This window comes from Gallus gallus, chromosome 3 (assembly GCF_016699485.2).
Source record: "Gallus gallus isolate bGalGal1 chromosome 3, bGalGal1.mat.broiler.GRCg7b, whole genome shotgun sequence".
In the NCBI taxonomy this organism is placed as follows: domain Eukaryota; kingdom Metazoa; phylum Chordata; class Aves; order Galliformes; family Phasianidae; genus Gallus; species Gallus gallus.
This window is the reverse complement of record NC_052534.1, coordinates 81,267,441-81,283,276: the sequence shown is the minus strand read 5'-3', so window position 1 is coordinate 81,283,276 and position 15,836 is coordinate 81,267,441. Positions and strand designations below refer to the sequence as shown.

Genomic DNA, 15,836 nt, shown 5'->3' with positions numbered 1-15,836 from the left:
ATGTCCAGAAGAAATACTGTACTCCTTCCAAGCCAAGGAGGGAAACATTCTTGGTCTTTGAGTCTGTCTAGCAGGAATCATATTTGTCTTAGTTATAAAAAAGTAAAAAAACCAAAAGGGAGAAGATTCACTGTCAGCTTTTTTATGTGCCCTCTAGAATGAACAGTGGAGATTATTTAGATGGGAATTAGTGAGAGAAAATGGTCTTAATCTCTTAAGTAAGGTGTTTTTTTTTAACATTTCAAAAATCAAAAATTATAATAAGCACTGCAGATATGACCTTTGTTATCTCTATATACATCTGGTGTATCTGTCAGCTGGTTGTTTCATTATTCATGGCTTACTCTCCTCTGAATGTTCCTGCCTGACTCTATAGATGTGTGTATGTGTGTCTGTGTGTATGTGGCCTTCAGAGTTGCAGAAATATAGTCTAACACAAACTCAGGCAATGGCTGGGGTGAGCAGTCACTGACAGTACCACAGATGTTATCTCATAAAGCGTCTCCAGTCTAAATACATATGGGCACTGTTGTTGAGCCTTATACTGCCTTGTGCAGACGTAAATGGAGTACACATACAATTACTTCAGATCAAAACTTTGTAGCTGATTGTGTATATTTGTAGAAAAAAATATGTATATAAAAATACCTATATTGAATTGCAGGGCATCCTTGGCTCAGGATTTGCATTAAAAGTGCAGGAACAGCATCGCCAGAAACACTTTGAGAAAAGAAGGAATCCAGCCGCCAGTCTAATTCAGGTAAATATGAAACCAGTAAAAAGATAATAGTAGATGATTTAAAGTACATTTTGGAGCAAGTTTTATTATTTCAGTTTGGAAAGTTTTGTGGAAATAATGTTTAACACGGATTAATTTCATGAAATACATTTCTTCATGTATACAGAATTTCCATTTGTAGTTCGTGAGTTCTTCATCCATGCTAAAGAAACTGAGTTGATTGCATTTCTGTAGGTGATGAGTTAGAACTGATCCCTGGACAACCCAACTGACAGAGCAGCACTCTTGCCCATGTAAAGCTGCTTTTCACGAATACAGGGTTAAGAGTATTCCAATGAGTGATGTACTTGTTGAAAATGAAGTGTCCTGTCCAGACTACTGATTTCAATATTAGTCAATTCAAAAGCTCGAAAAGTAGGCACTAGAAATTCCAAAACTTCTGAAATTTTTGTAAGCGGTTTCAGCTCCAATACTGACATCATGGTGCCAATCAATGATTAGCAAAGAATTTTTTTTTTAAGAATAAGTGTCGCTGTATGCATCAGTACAGATTAAGAGGCTGACTTACTGCAAAAGAGCTCTGCAGAAAAGAACCAGGATGTCTGGTAAACTACAGATTGGCCAGCAATGTGCCCTTGTGACCAAGAGGGCCAATGGTATCCTCAGGTGCATTTAAAAAAGCATAGGCAGTGCATTGAGGAAGGTGATCTTCCCCCTTTACTCTGTCCTGGTGTGGCCACATCTGGAGCACTGTGTCCAGTTCTGGTCTCCCCACTTCAAGAGAGACAGGGTACATCTAGAGGAAGTCCAGTGGAGAGATATGAAGTTGATTAGGGACCTGGAGCATCTCCCTTAAGAGGAAAAGCTGAGAGACCTGAGGCTGTTCAGCCTTGAGAATAAGAGACTGAGAGGGGATCTTACAAACACTAATGAGGGCTGCTCCAAAAGTAATGCCTCCTATTTTATTGTGTTGGCCTGTGTCATCAGATGCAGATGTTGGTGATATAGCAGTAGAGGTTCAACCATTCCCACAATATTCCATTACATTTTGTTGCCATGTGATGGGTGCAGAAGGGCAATCAGACGACATGGTGCCTGACATGAAAGTGCATGTGAAGCAAACGTGGAATTGAATTCCTCCATGTGGGAAAAATTGCACCCATTGACATTCTTTGATGTTTTCTGAACATTTATGGAGACAAACAGTGGATGTGAGCACAGTGAAGTGGTGGGTGGTGTGTTTCAGGAGTGGAAAGAACGATGTGAAAGACAAGCCATGTTCTGGAAAGCCATGTAGATTTTTATGAGCGTGGCATGCAGGCTCTTCTTCATCCCTGGCAAAAATGCATAGCTAATGGTCGTGACTGTGTTGAAAAATAGTGTTTTGTATCTGAGAATTTTCTCTATCAAATAATGTTATTGTGTTCTCTGTATCTTTTGTGGGTCCCATGGAAATAAATAGGAGGCATTATTTTGGAAGCTTTCATAAATTATTGTAATAGTTAATAAAGCTAAACCTGCTCCTTTTGTGTCTATAGTACTGTAGTATTAGAGTCTTGGATATTTTCTAAAACATATATTCTAAACTGCTCCCATGAGATTGAAGTTTGATTGACAGAGGATAGATATAATAGATTTAGGCTATGGATGTACCTCTTCTTACTGTTGTATGAAAATCCAGTCAAAATATTTAAAAGATGGTATACTAAACAGATTAAGAGTAGGCAGGCAGCTGATCTCAGAAAGAGACTCTCAGTGGACAAAATCACTGTAAAACGAAGATAATTGTGGTGGGATCCAAGAAGTGAAGATTGTTCAGCATTTTCCTATTCATGTTCATGTTCAGCATTTTTAGTCATCTGGAAATTAATATAAAATTGCTGATGGTGTTATTTGCCAATATAGCAATTTGCCAGTGTATGGCGGAATAGTAAAGATGAGAGCAGGCACATGACAGTGAATCCAAGTATGAGTAGACTGGAATTATTCCAACCTAATGGCTTAGTATACCAAGTACAGAACTGTTGATCCAGAAACAGTGCACTCAGTGTATAACTAGAGGACTCTGTCCTAATATTAGCAACTCTGGAAAGCACTTGACCAAGAGTAAGAAACATTGAGGAGAAAGAGTGGGGAAGTAGGGTGAAGAGCTTCATACAGGTTCCCAGTATGTTACTTTGCCAAGATTTGTTACAGTTACATAAGGTACAAAAAACTTATTAAGCTGACATTACCACCATGTGTAATGATGCTAACAGTACTAACAGGATGCATATCAAATCAACAACTGCAGTTTCTAAATGAGGCTGGAAAACTGGAGAAAACAAAGAAAAAGGTGGGGGGAGGGTGGAAGTGAGTCCAAATATGGAGAAAATTTCATGTTTAGAATTTCAGGGTGAATCTCAACCTGTATATAATCTACTGTAACATGGTCTGTTGGGGTTTTTTTTTAATTGTTTATTATGGATATTGACAATGAGCTACCATGTGAATCACTACTGTAGTTTATCAGGATAATGTCTGTTTTCTGGTGAGTTACTCCGTAGAATTTGCCTATGCTAACTCCTCAGTTGCAATAGATGCCTACTGGAGCTCATACCTGGCTGCAAGATAGCTAAGCTATCACAACAATCAATACTTAATATACAATATGAACATACTTTTCTCTATTTGTTTAGCTTATAAGAAGCATGCAGTGTGAATATTATTGAGGAATATAAATCCAGAGAGGAAATGCTGGAAACTGCAGGACCATCTAATCTAGCAGATAGAAACATAACAAATTTCTCTGGCTATAAGCCAAACCAAAAAGTTTCATATTAAAAATACTGTGGAGATTTTTGATGATGTGGATGATCAGCCAATGGAACAATTTACAAAGTAAGAGACAGGCTCTTCATCTGTAGATGGAGGCTTGATGCATCTGTGGGAGATGTGCAGGATGACACAGGGTATTAAACTCCATACAAGAATACCTGGATGACATTTAATGCTTGATATTATACAGGAAGCACAGATACTCAGCTAGTACAAATTAATATAGGTATGCTGACATCAGGAAAGCTGTACCAGTTTGCAAAGATGAGGATCTATCTTACTATCCACATGCAGTTATAAATCTAAATGCTGAATACATTTTCAGTGCTAAGCTTTGGTCACTCACCTTTGAAAATAATTCATAGTTTTAAGCATTTAGCAGTGTTTCAAACTGCAGAGAATACTTCTCTTCTAAATGCTTTTTGTCTGGTTTTCATTATCATTTACAAAATGTATTATGACACTTTCTTTACCTGAGACTGCAAGTTTGTGTGGGTTTCCCCTATGGAATTGTCACAACTAAATCACTGTGATGCTTTTTTCAGGCACCTTTATATGCTGAATATTTTCTGGTACTTCCATGAAGCTAATAACTCTTGCCATACCATGTTCTGATTTACAAAAGCTTTGGTAGGTTTCTACTGGTATTTACTTGCTCACCCTAATACAGACATCCCAATCTGAGCAAAATCCACTCTCTCCATAACCAGTGCGGTGGCATTGTCACTTCATGTTCTTGGTTCCTTTGTGCTTTTCTATTGTTTCCCCATACCAGGCTTCTTGGCGGTTTTATTCTACCGACACCAGCCGAACAAACCTGACTGCCACCTGGCGATATTATGAAAGTATTCTTCCTCCCCTCAGGCATGTATCAGTGCTATGAATGATAAAAGAAAGCCATGACTTGTATTGGTTACTAATCTGCTTTTCAATTTTTTGTTTCATCCCCTGCTCCCTCTTGCCTTGTTTTTCTTTTTTATCATATATCCTGCACGTAGTGTGTATGGCGTAGTTATGCGGCTGATGAGAAATCAGTTTCCATTGCTACCTGGAAGCCTCATTTGAAGGCCTTGCATACCTGCAGCCCTACAAAGTAGGTACAAATATGGCAGCTGGTGCCGTTCTTGATGTCTGTTCAAGCTTATAGAGAATTACTATTTGTTTGTTTTGTCTTGTTTTGTCTTCTTGAGTTCTCTTATAAAAAATTTCTACTAACAAATCAGGCCAATGTTATCTGGGAGCCAAGTACAGAGAGACAAATACAAATCACCTTAATTTATCTAAGAAGTATCACTGAACACAGGCATTAGAAACATTTCAATGAGAAAACATTTATCAAGGGTAATGTTTTAGTACTATCCATGCTCCATACCAGCTGTGCCTTAACAAACTCATTAATAATCACAGTCCCATTTTGAAGTTATACTAATTCCTCCTGCATGCTGTTGGTAAAGGTATAACATTGTTTACAACAGATCTATAGAAGGACGTGCCTATTGGAAGGTGCTTCTTACTGTCTAAGAAAAAATGGCTCCCTTCAGTCTTGAAAGTTTTGATCCTGAACCAAACTCTGGTATAAATTCGTGTAAAACACCAGCTTGCTCCAGGTGAAGATCAGGGCTGAAAGACTTTTCCTGACCTGCGAGACCAGGGAATGCATCTCAGTCCCAGCTGCACATCATGACAGCACTGCAAATGCACACTGGGGTGTCAACCAACAGCTGTCCCCTCCTCTGCTCTCCTCCAAACCCTGGCTTTTATGGGACAGAAACATATCTAGCTGCTCTTCTTCTAGATTTGTTTTATCAACATCCTAAATTTGAAGAGTACAGTGGAAAGTGCATCTTCTTCTTGCTGTAGAAGGGTGACCAAAACCAGACTCACTAGGAAGCTCAATCCCTAATGTTTTGTCTTTGGCATATACCTGTTTCTGTCACAGCAACCAACAAGCATTTGAGCAAATATACATATGAATGCAATTTTTCCTTGAAACAATATAATTCAATATATGTATTCGCCCAGTTTAAAATTATGTTTAAGAAAGAAAATATTAATACAGAGCTTATTCCTTCAGTTAAAAACTATTTTTGCACTCTTTGACTAGACTGTGCCTCTGTATTAGACTATAGCTGCAGAACACCTTTCCAAAGGAACACAGCCTTACAGCATTTTGTAAATGAATGCTCTGGGGAATTTCCTGCTTCTTGTCATTACTTCTGGTATATTTAGTGTTTCCTTAAAGGAAATTGTATCCTCAGTTATACATCCCTGTCAGTGGAAGGTAACTAAAAACACCTTATATCACAGCTTGGCAAACAGAAAATATTCATTGTCGTTGTGTGGGTGAAAATCCACAGAGCACTGGCCATCCAAGACCCTTCAACAGTCCAAGTAAAGATTTACCAGAAAGTCCTGAGTTGACTGACGCAATACAGGATACCAATTAGGAAGTAAACGATAATAAGGATTAGAAGGGAGTACAATAAGAGCCTTATGGGAAAGCTCTGATAAGCATCCTAACTGTTGTTATTGCAGACAGTGCAAGAGAATTAGTGGTTTCTCTCAAAGCTGGGTGATGAACATCCACATGACAGTAAAAAGGTAATCGTGTGCCAAAAAAACTCAGCCAAAAAGAGGTTTGGCTGGGTACCCAAAGCTGATTTTTGAATTTCAAAGAGTTGACAAGAACAGAGCCATAAGCAATCAATTACCATAACCATAACTCCAAAATGCTTCAAACTAAAAGGAGATTTTAGATTAAAAGTTACGTGGAATACTGGTTTTAATAAATGTGCAAAAAATTTTGACCTATACAAACAGGTTGAAGACAACATTGGTATAAACAGATGGATATGAAATAATGAAGCTGTATCCCACCTAAAATATTCTAAAATAAGACTGTCCCTCGAAAGTGCATCTAATTGTTATTTTAAGTAAGCCTTTTGCTGTGATACCCTAAAATTAAACCTTTTAAAGCCTACAGCTTTCTTTTATATATGTGTCAGCAATGCATTTTGCCTAAGTGCTTTGCCAACTCAGTCTGCAGTGGTATGTACTAAGCATGTTATGCATGTGTTAAAACAACTGGAAAGCTTACTTTTCAGAAGCGTTGTAGTTGTGAGTCTTGCTTGAATGTTTTTGTGGTTGCAATGTATCGTGTGTGTTGTACACTAATTAACACATCCATTTACGTTTAGCATATATCTAACATCATATGTAGCTGAGTAATGTGATTACTATCTGCATAACAAATGTGTTTTTCCCTCCCACTCCCCGACCTGAAGAAAAGAACAAGGGGAAGCTTCTAGCAGGTTTGTAGTTTAATTTATTTCTTTCACCTTTGAAATCTCTGCTTCTTAGAGGCTTTTTGCTGTTTTATGCTCTGTATGATACGTTCAATAAACTGCTAACTGATAATAGTCACAAATCACATTTGTGTTTAACTTGTATTGATAAAAGTAATGATGCTGAAATTTGCTTGAATGGAAAAATTAGGCAATTTGTTTGCTTTTCTAAGCCTGAGCACTAAGTACTTGTTACAGACCCTGCTCCCGGGGAGGGATGTGCCTACTGACTCCTGCCACAAAACTGACGCCATTTCCAGCAGCTGCAATGGAGGGTAGAGGCATGTGGTGTAATGTGGCTTTGAATACCAGCTGTGTTGCCACCTGGCCTGGATGCAGGCTGAGGACTAGTTGCCTTTAGCATGGAGAGCCAGGGCTGCCCTCACTCAGTAAATAAAGCTCTGGAGATCATAGAATCATAACATCATTGAGGTTGGAAAAAAACAAGATCTCCTAGTGAAGCTGCCAACCCATCACCACCACGCCCACTAAGCCATGTCCCTCAAAGATGCACAGTTTTAAGGCAATACATGGAAACGTTTCTCCTCTTGCTTATGTATAGCTTGAATATTTAGGGCCTGGAAAGGTCCTAGTGTCCACAAAAGAAGTTATACTGCCCTCACTCAGTTAGGAGTGAGTCAGCATGCGTTGGGTAATCAGTAAAGCAGGGTCATAGGAGAGTGGAGTTTATGTCCAAGGAGAAAATGTTCAGAAGTCAAGAAAAAAGCATCAGCAATGCATCAACTTCTGAAGTGAATCTACCGTGAGTTTTACTGTGGTTTGCAAACTCCTTTTGCTTATGTAATCATCTCTGAGCAGTCTGAGCACTTCAGTACCTAAAATGCAAAAGAACAGGTGGAAAGTCTTCACAGAAAGTGCCCTCATCCCTCTTCACTTTTCAGACCAGTTCCCTGCTGCCTGACTCCATCCTCTTCCCTGAAGTGAATGTTTGGTATTACAGAACTTCGGAGTGAATGGATTTGCTCTGAAGTGTCCCCTGGGAGCGCTTTGCCTACTTTGGCATTTGCAAGAAACTGCCACTGTTGGTTCTGTTACCTTTCACCAGCGTTACCTCTATAGGAATGCTGGCAATGAACTGATCTTATTAAGTTATTATAGCCCGATCAAAACTTTTCACACCTGCCAGCCATGTTTCATGCTCCGTAACAACATTTAAAACTCTTTTCAGCTTTTTTAAAGGTGAGACTGGAGTTGACAGTAAATGAGTATGTATCTTCAAAAGAGTGATTAGCGCAGAGTGAGCTTATTCCCAGCTGTACCCATAAGGACTTAAAGACACAAATTTACTTACAATATGTAGAAGCTAGATGGAAGGGGAAAAGACATAAAATGATATCACCTGCCCCTCATTAGAGATCACTGCTGTGGATTTAGAAGTAGTCAGTGATTTGGCCATATACTTTCATGTTATATTCACTGAATGAAAGATGTTTGCCCCTTCAAAAAACTTAACTCCTGTGTTCACTGCTACATATTAGTGTAGGTATAACAATGAGCTTGTTAACTTTTTGAGATCCTGGTCTACAGTAGAAACCTACAGACCACTCAGTGCCTTTTTAAAAAGGTGTGTTTTGTTAGTAGTTGTTCACTGCATTGTTACGCTGATGTTCTGCTGTTTATATCGCTTAAAATATGTGTGTGTGTTCTGTTGTATAAATGTAAATGCAAACAGCTGCAATGTATTTAGAGATGACTGTCCTCGACTATTTAACTTCTCTCTTACTGCACTGCTGAGTGACTTGCATGGGATGCTATGTGACCTAAGTAAGCTGCTTCTTGTTTCACTCTTTAAATGAAGATATGTTTGTTCAAGTAATGCATTGGGTTTCTTTCTGAATATGCTCTTTGCTCTTTATTCTATTCTAATAACAGTGGAGAAAAAACTTTTATTACTTTGGGTAAAAGCTATATTTTCTTGCCTATCAAATTGAATTTTATATTTGCAGAAATGAATTCTTGCATTGTCATGTATAGACCTACCATCTTTCATTAGGCAACTGAATGTTGTTGCCTGAGTTAAGAGAGCTATGCTTTTGCAGCTATAGCTTCATACTGATTTTAAGAAAAATATTTTCAACACATTACATAGTGTGTTTCTCAAAACAGTATACATATGTATGCTAGTTAATCGCTTATCAAAAGAAAGGTTGAATAACCTTTCTGGTCAGTGTGTGGTGTAAACTGAGATGTATCTGTAAAGCAGAACTAGTTCTGCAAGCTGTTTAGAAAGCTTTAAATTATCTATATCTGTAAATACACACTGAGCATAAATAGTATTTATTTCTATTCAGTTATATACTGCAGCTGAAATACTTCCTATGCAAGGAATGAGGTCAAGACCAAGGAGTCTTATAGCATCTTCAGAACATAAACAGTCCTATGCTGTGTGTAGGACATACTTTTGGCATCTGTAAAGAATGAATTTCACCTGTCAGGTGTAGGCTTCATTTAGCTTTGTAAATAGTGAGTCTTTATATGAAGAGTTGCAAGCATAGGAGCTTAGGGTAAAAAAGTCATCTGTACTCTGATAGAAGCATGTGAATTATATTCTGGAATTCTCTTCATCTACTAAATCATAGTTTTTTCTAAAAGTGGAAATAATGTAAATTATTATCTCTGCATGCACTTTATGAGAAAGGAATTGCCAGTGATGAAGAATCTGACTTGAGGTGGAAAGCCTAACCCCTCACCTAGCAGTGGAATGCTTAGTAACATGGTCCTCTATCTCCCCTCACTCCTAGTAAGCTTTGTAGTAATAAACAGAAGCTCTTCAGGATGTACACCCCTCGGAAACATAGGTATTCAGCATCCTGCCTCTTCATATGATGTTTGAGAATGCCAACTAACATCAGGTGCATGATTCATTTATTTTCCACTCCCTTAGTGCTTTAAAGTTTCTTACTTCCCCAAAAGACATTTCCTTATTTATTTTTTTAATTGCTCGTAATTCCCCTTGCTGCTTGTTGCCTGCAATGACATTAATACAATGGCAATAATTCCAGTAATTTGAAACTCATACAATTGCAGTGTGCAGCACGCCATGGTTTGCCAACACTCAGATTCCCTTTTCTGCCTGAGACTTGAACTTTTGGAATGCACCACCCTGTAGAGATCTATACAATTTTTGAGCATTTAGATAAAGGCATTTCCCCCAGTCCAAGAGGATTTTTACAGTCATGGCAGTTGACTTCTCCACTGAATTACCAGTGAGGAAAAATGAGATGTAACATACTGGTCAATATCAACAATTCAAGTGTGTGATCATTATTGAGGAGAATCCCCTTGGACACAGCCTGTGGAAGCTGTGCCTGCATCCTATACTGGAAGGTGGATAAATGCATGTGAAACAGACCGTTTGCTTCAGTTGAATTCTGTTGAAACTGTTTCTAACCAGCAATGGTAATTTCTAGATGGATGGATCTTTGAGGATGACACAATTAATTTACAACTAAAGCACATTACAATTTTTCTTACTTTTAAAAAGTAATTCAAAAAGCAACACAAGTACAAACTGATGATAGAAAATGAGGAAAAAAAAATATTCATCCAGAAACTGTTTTGACAAAGGAAATTCACAAAAGCCCTGGCTTTTTGTTTGGATTTTTTTTTTTTCCTTGATAATTGATCAGTAAGAAAAGATGTCCTTGAAATTCTCGTTGCCACTCATTGAAGGTAAGGTATGAGATACAGTGTTTTGTTTCTTGGATTCAGGCTCCTAGAATAAGACTGGTGGAGAATTCTTGAACGCTTGAACATCAGACCTTATTGTACTACTCGCTGCATTAGCATTTGTTCAACTTCGCTTAATTTCCGTAAAATCTATAGCTTGGGAAGAATCAACATCTGTATTAATTGGAAGTTAACTATGGCAAATCAACACACACTTTTAATTGCTGTTATTTGTCACGGGTGATAACTTTTGTCAGCTTGAGTTTCTGTCTCGACTCAAGATTCAAAGCGTTCTCTCTCACCCTCAGGCCTTATAGTTACTTCTGATTAATTTCAGTTTGTTCCTATTCCCACTTCCACCAGCCTGCTCGGTGTGAAAAGCTGAGATATGACTCACAGATTTTAACTAGTGGAAAGCAGCAGTGCTGCAGGTCGGAGGCTGATATGGGGCAGAGGTAGAAGTGTAGGGGTGGAAATGACCAGAAGTGTAGGAGGATAGGAAGAGAAACAGGGGAGCGGGACAAGGAGGCAAAGTTATGTCCCATTAACCAAAAATTATAGTAAGATGCTTAATGGAAGACAGAACTGTGAGTACGGGAGAGAAAAGCAAGAGTTTGTTGAGATTTATGAGTTAACATCTTACAAAGTCGAGTAATTTGGTTCACCGAAGAACTGTTTGTTCCCGATGCAATGAAGCTACAGTGACCTCTAGTGTCTCTGAACACCTGTTCCTATGACGGAAAAGATGGAATTTGAAAAGAGCTACGATGTCTTTGCTATTGCAGAGAGTTGAATGGCTCATCCATGTACTGACAAGACAAATGAGTGGTAAAATTCTGCAACTAATCCTTCAGAAGAAAAAAGATAGAGAAAAATCACTTGCATTTTTTTTCCAGAGGTTTCAGCTCCACTAGAAGTTGCTTCAAAGCTTCAGTTTTACTTTTACAAATATATCCACAGATTGCAACCTGCAAGTATAGAGGAGACCAAAGGCATTACCATTGCCATGGAGGATTGTAATAGAAAGCTAACATATATATAAACCAACAGGAATGAATGATCAATCACGTAAGCACAAGAAATGATGGGCAGGCACATATCTAAAGGAATATGGAGATAATTGGAAATATCTAGATTTCTCTCCAACCTTTGTCATTTAAGTCTGATTCAGGATCCTGTGTAATTTCAGAAAGTATTTAACACCTATTTTACTGATTCTTCCTAATAGTTCTTGCCTCTTGGAATAGCATTCAAGTTAAACTTTGGAAGTAATTAGAAAGATATGTGAATTTCCAAGGTACATTAGCAGGTTTACATTAATTCAAAAACTTTTCTTTGGATTTCTTGTAATGAGAGAGGAAAGAAAAAAATAGAACAGGCTAAGCCCTTCAAGGTATGAAGAATTTGTAGCAGGGCACTGGACAGCACTAATACAACCATCATTAAAACAGAGTAAAGAGCTTTAAAGGTTTAGTGACCACTGATTCAAGTGTAGAATGCCCAAAAACACTTGCAAGGGTGTAAGGTTATCTCCAGGCTGTATCTCTAATGCTATCCCCACCACTACTGCAACAGGTAGTTGAGAGCCCAGAGCCTATAAGGGAAGGGACTTCACTGTGGGTAAAAACCTTGCTCAACGTGCCCCCAAAAATGCAGTTAATTCAGTTATTTCTTCATGATACATTATTTATTATTCTTCTAGGCATGGGTTCTCCCCTGCTGCAAGTCACACAGTTTATTCCTGTGCTGAGTAGGACCCGGTGGCTCTAGGAACATTTCCCACCAGTCTCAAAATAGGATCAGGGATCCAAGAGCAAAGAACTCCTATAACCAGTATCTTTGGAGAAACTCTCAAGACGTAAAACAGTTTCCAAAGCAGGCTTCCTTTGGAGGCTCTGTTTCTCTTCATGATGCAGCGTTCTCTGCATGGACCCTTGGCATGCCTTTACATTGTCATTGCTACAAAGCAGATTTTCTTTTTAAGTGTGAGGTCTGCATTTTAAATTACTATTTTCATTCTCAGTGTTGCACTTTTACAAATGGCTCTAGTACAGCTGGAGTACCTACTGTTCCTTTCACCATTGCCTCATTGCTTTGGTTTGGAGAACTAAAGATATTCAGGTTAAGTAACCATTGTATACCATTCAGTTTTTATTAATAATAATCTTGCGCGTTTAAGACATTTAAATGCAGGCATTGTTTACATTAGTACAAATTAATTGACATAACATATACTTTTTTCATTTTACTATTTTCATTTGCAATTTGCAGCTACTTAGATTATATTGAAAATATATATGGTCCACACTGATCTTATTTATGGCTCATTTACCATTTTTTTCTTTCATTTTAGTAGCTACAAAGGTAGAGAGCTGTCCAGAAAACTTTTTACTTTAAGATTTGTCAAAAATACATATAATTTGATTTCATTTTCAATATCAAAAACAATTTGAGCCATAAGAAGAGGGGACAAATAGGGGAACAAGATGAAGTCCATGTTGATCCTGTTGTTCGTGCTGTGTGACAATGCAATGATGTAGCTAACAAATATTTTCTAGCTTTTACTTTCATGAAGTTGTACAATGCAAAGAAGTTGTGAGATGAAATGTAATTTTTCTTGAAAACCAAATTTAAGAACTCACTTTTCTTTCAAATAATAGATTCTGTGGATCTTTTGTATTGAGTATGCAACAATATATAGTACTGCTGGCATGGGTAACAATTTTCAGTGGAAACAGATTATGTTTCCAGCACCATCATGTGTTTATTTCAACAATTGCTTACTCTGGGCAAGGGGAAGAAGGGAATTGCATTCAGAAATTATAGGAAAGGTATTCTTTCAAGTGATTCAACATGCCTTATAGAAATATGTTTATCTAGTAATCTTCTTATTGATATGCTTTTTTTTTTTTTTTTTTTTTTTTTGCATTCTTGAAACTTATCTCAATCTGAGCTTTCTGGCATGTGCTTTTGCCTGCTACAAATTGCATCCTTTCTGCTCTCAGTGATGTTTGTGTTCAGAATGAAATGCTATGCTATGCATGGACAAAGATATCTGATTATCTCAACATTTCACAGCTACAGAAGTTTATAATTACATTCAATCTCATATAATTACATATTAACTCTGTATTTTCAGAGTGCAGTTGGTTAAACATCTAAGAACCACACAGTATATTTTAGCAGTAGTTAATTAGCTACAGAGTTCATCTCTTGAAAACATTTTATGGGTGTGCAGAAGTTAAGTGCAAAGATTTGAGGGTACTAGAAAGAGTTTTAACTTCAAGTACAATTATAGTTTGCAAGTAGACAGTCTTTGCTCTAGATGTCTTAAAACCATGAGCAGTTCCTACTTTGCTCACTTCGTCTCTCCCCTTGCCTGAGCAGTATCATTGATGAAGATGGCCATTCCCATTGATAAAACAAGGGTACCAAAGCAGGTGTAAGACTTCATTTCTGTTTTCCCTTTGTGCCTCCTGCTTCAGGAAACAACAGACAAAAGCAAGAAGGCTAGACAATGAAAAAGCATAAGCATGTAGATAGGGGGACCACAGAATTTCATCATATGTTTTAAGGTGAACAAAATTAATTTGAGTGTTGAGAAGTAGAAACCCTACGTGTTCCACATTTAGATGAATGGAGGGGAAGGATACAAGCACAGAAGGGAAAAAATCTCGGCCAGCTGTAAGGACACAGGGCCACCTTAGGTCCAGCAGTCACAACCGTGACCTTGGTTGGGCCTTAGTGTTTGTCCTAAAGTGCCAGTAGCACCTGCAAGTAATGAGGTCCCAGCTTAATATCCAGCAATGACTTCAGTGAGCACGGAGGGTAACATTACATTTCCATTAATCAGTCATCACTCTCTTTCACAGATGTTTTGTTAATTTTGGTTTTGTCTTGTCCAAGTGAGTTCTGTTACAGGAAATTATGAATATGAGTGACCACTAACAGTGCATATGAAATGCTGGAGGTGCCACATCTTGAAAAAGCATGATGATGCTAACAGTATTCTTGCCTGCTTAAAAAACAACCAACCAACAAACAAAAAAAAAAAACCAACACTATATGGCATGCAATAGTAATAGAACACATTTTGTTCTTGTCTATCTGAAGAGATCATCAGAAGTGCACTGAGCTGGGCTGATTAACGTGGGAATAAACCTTCTTAAAATTCAAGGAATAAAAAAGTAAATCCTAGAGGTTAATCCATGACAGTTGTATTAAATTTGTTTCTGTTTGTTAATTTTAATTTCCTTTATAAGATTATTCTGTACTTAAGATAGACTGTTTTGGCTTATGTCTTTATCACATAATAATTGCTTCAAGTCATTTCCATTCCTAAATTACACATATTCAATGAAAATAGAAGCGTGTAAGAAAAAGGTTTATACTATTGAGAATTTTTAGACTTTATTTTCTATTATGATAGAAACAGAACAGTGGAACTAAGAGTAAAACCCATTTCTCTTCTTCACAGTCAAAAGTTAAGTTTCAAGGAGCGGGTCCGGATGGCCAGCCCACGAGGTCAGAGCATAAAGAACAGGCAGTCATCAGTTGGAGATCGCCGGTCCCCGAGTGCCGACATTGCCACTGACGGCAGCCCCACCAAGGTCCAGAAGAGCTGGAGCTTCAATGACCGCACCCGCTTCAGGCCGTCGCTGCGGCTGAAGAGCTCGCAGCCCAAACCTGTGGTTGATGGTAGGAGTTTTTTGTGCCTCCTTTTCCATCACGATCTTCTCAGCCTTCCCAGGCTGAGCGTAAGAGCGTGGTGAATGCAACCCATGTCCGGAGAGCAGACAGAATCTTTATATTGGGGTGGGGATACCAGAAGGCAATAGCCTGCTGCAAACAGCATGCTGACACAATTTTACTAAATATGAACCTTGTGTCAGTGGCACAAAGAGTTAATGGTAGAAAAGAGGGAAATCACAGGTGAATAAAATGCATCCTGCACATTTGGATATTCGCAGGAGATCTCTTACTGCCACCAGGGATGCAATCACCTGGCAGAAAGAGATATACCAGCAGGTGCCCTAAGTTTTACTCCTTACCTTTGGGGTGTTGTATCAAGTAGGCGAGATAGGTGGCTTTAGCAAACAAAAACAGTGTTACTGCTTTTATGTATTGCCTTCTAAAGAGTATTTTAGATGTGGGAAGGAACATAGCCTTTCCTGCACCCTGCCTCACTGTGAAAATGGATGCTGCCCCTCTCTGCTCTCCTTGCTGGGAAAGGTTCTCTCCAGCAG

General features: G+C 38.3%; 1 protein-coding gene across 3 annotated transcripts in view; it reads left to right on the top strand.

The window, feature by feature from the left end:
* KCNQ5 (potassium voltage-gated channel subfamily Q member 5) overlaps positions 1 to 15,836 on the top strand; it is a 263,525-nt gene that overhangs the window by 223,133 nt on the left and 24,556 nt on the right. The window contains exons 7-11 of one of the 3 annotated variants that reach the window (XM_015284764.4): positions 665 to 760; positions 4,555 to 4,649; positions 6,841 to 6,867; positions 9,663 to 9,719; positions 15,068 to 15,288. In XM_015284764.4, the coding sequence (XP_015140250.2) occupies positions 665 to 760; positions 4,555 to 4,649; positions 6,841 to 6,867; positions 9,663 to 9,719; positions 15,068 to 15,288 (496 nt within the window). The remainder of the gene's footprint in view (positions 1 to 664; positions 761 to 4,554; positions 4,650 to 6,840; positions 6,868 to 9,662; positions 9,720 to 15,067; positions 15,289 to 15,836) is intronic. The other 2 variants (XM_025148953.3, XM_040697580.2) reach the window with 2 other exon arrangements.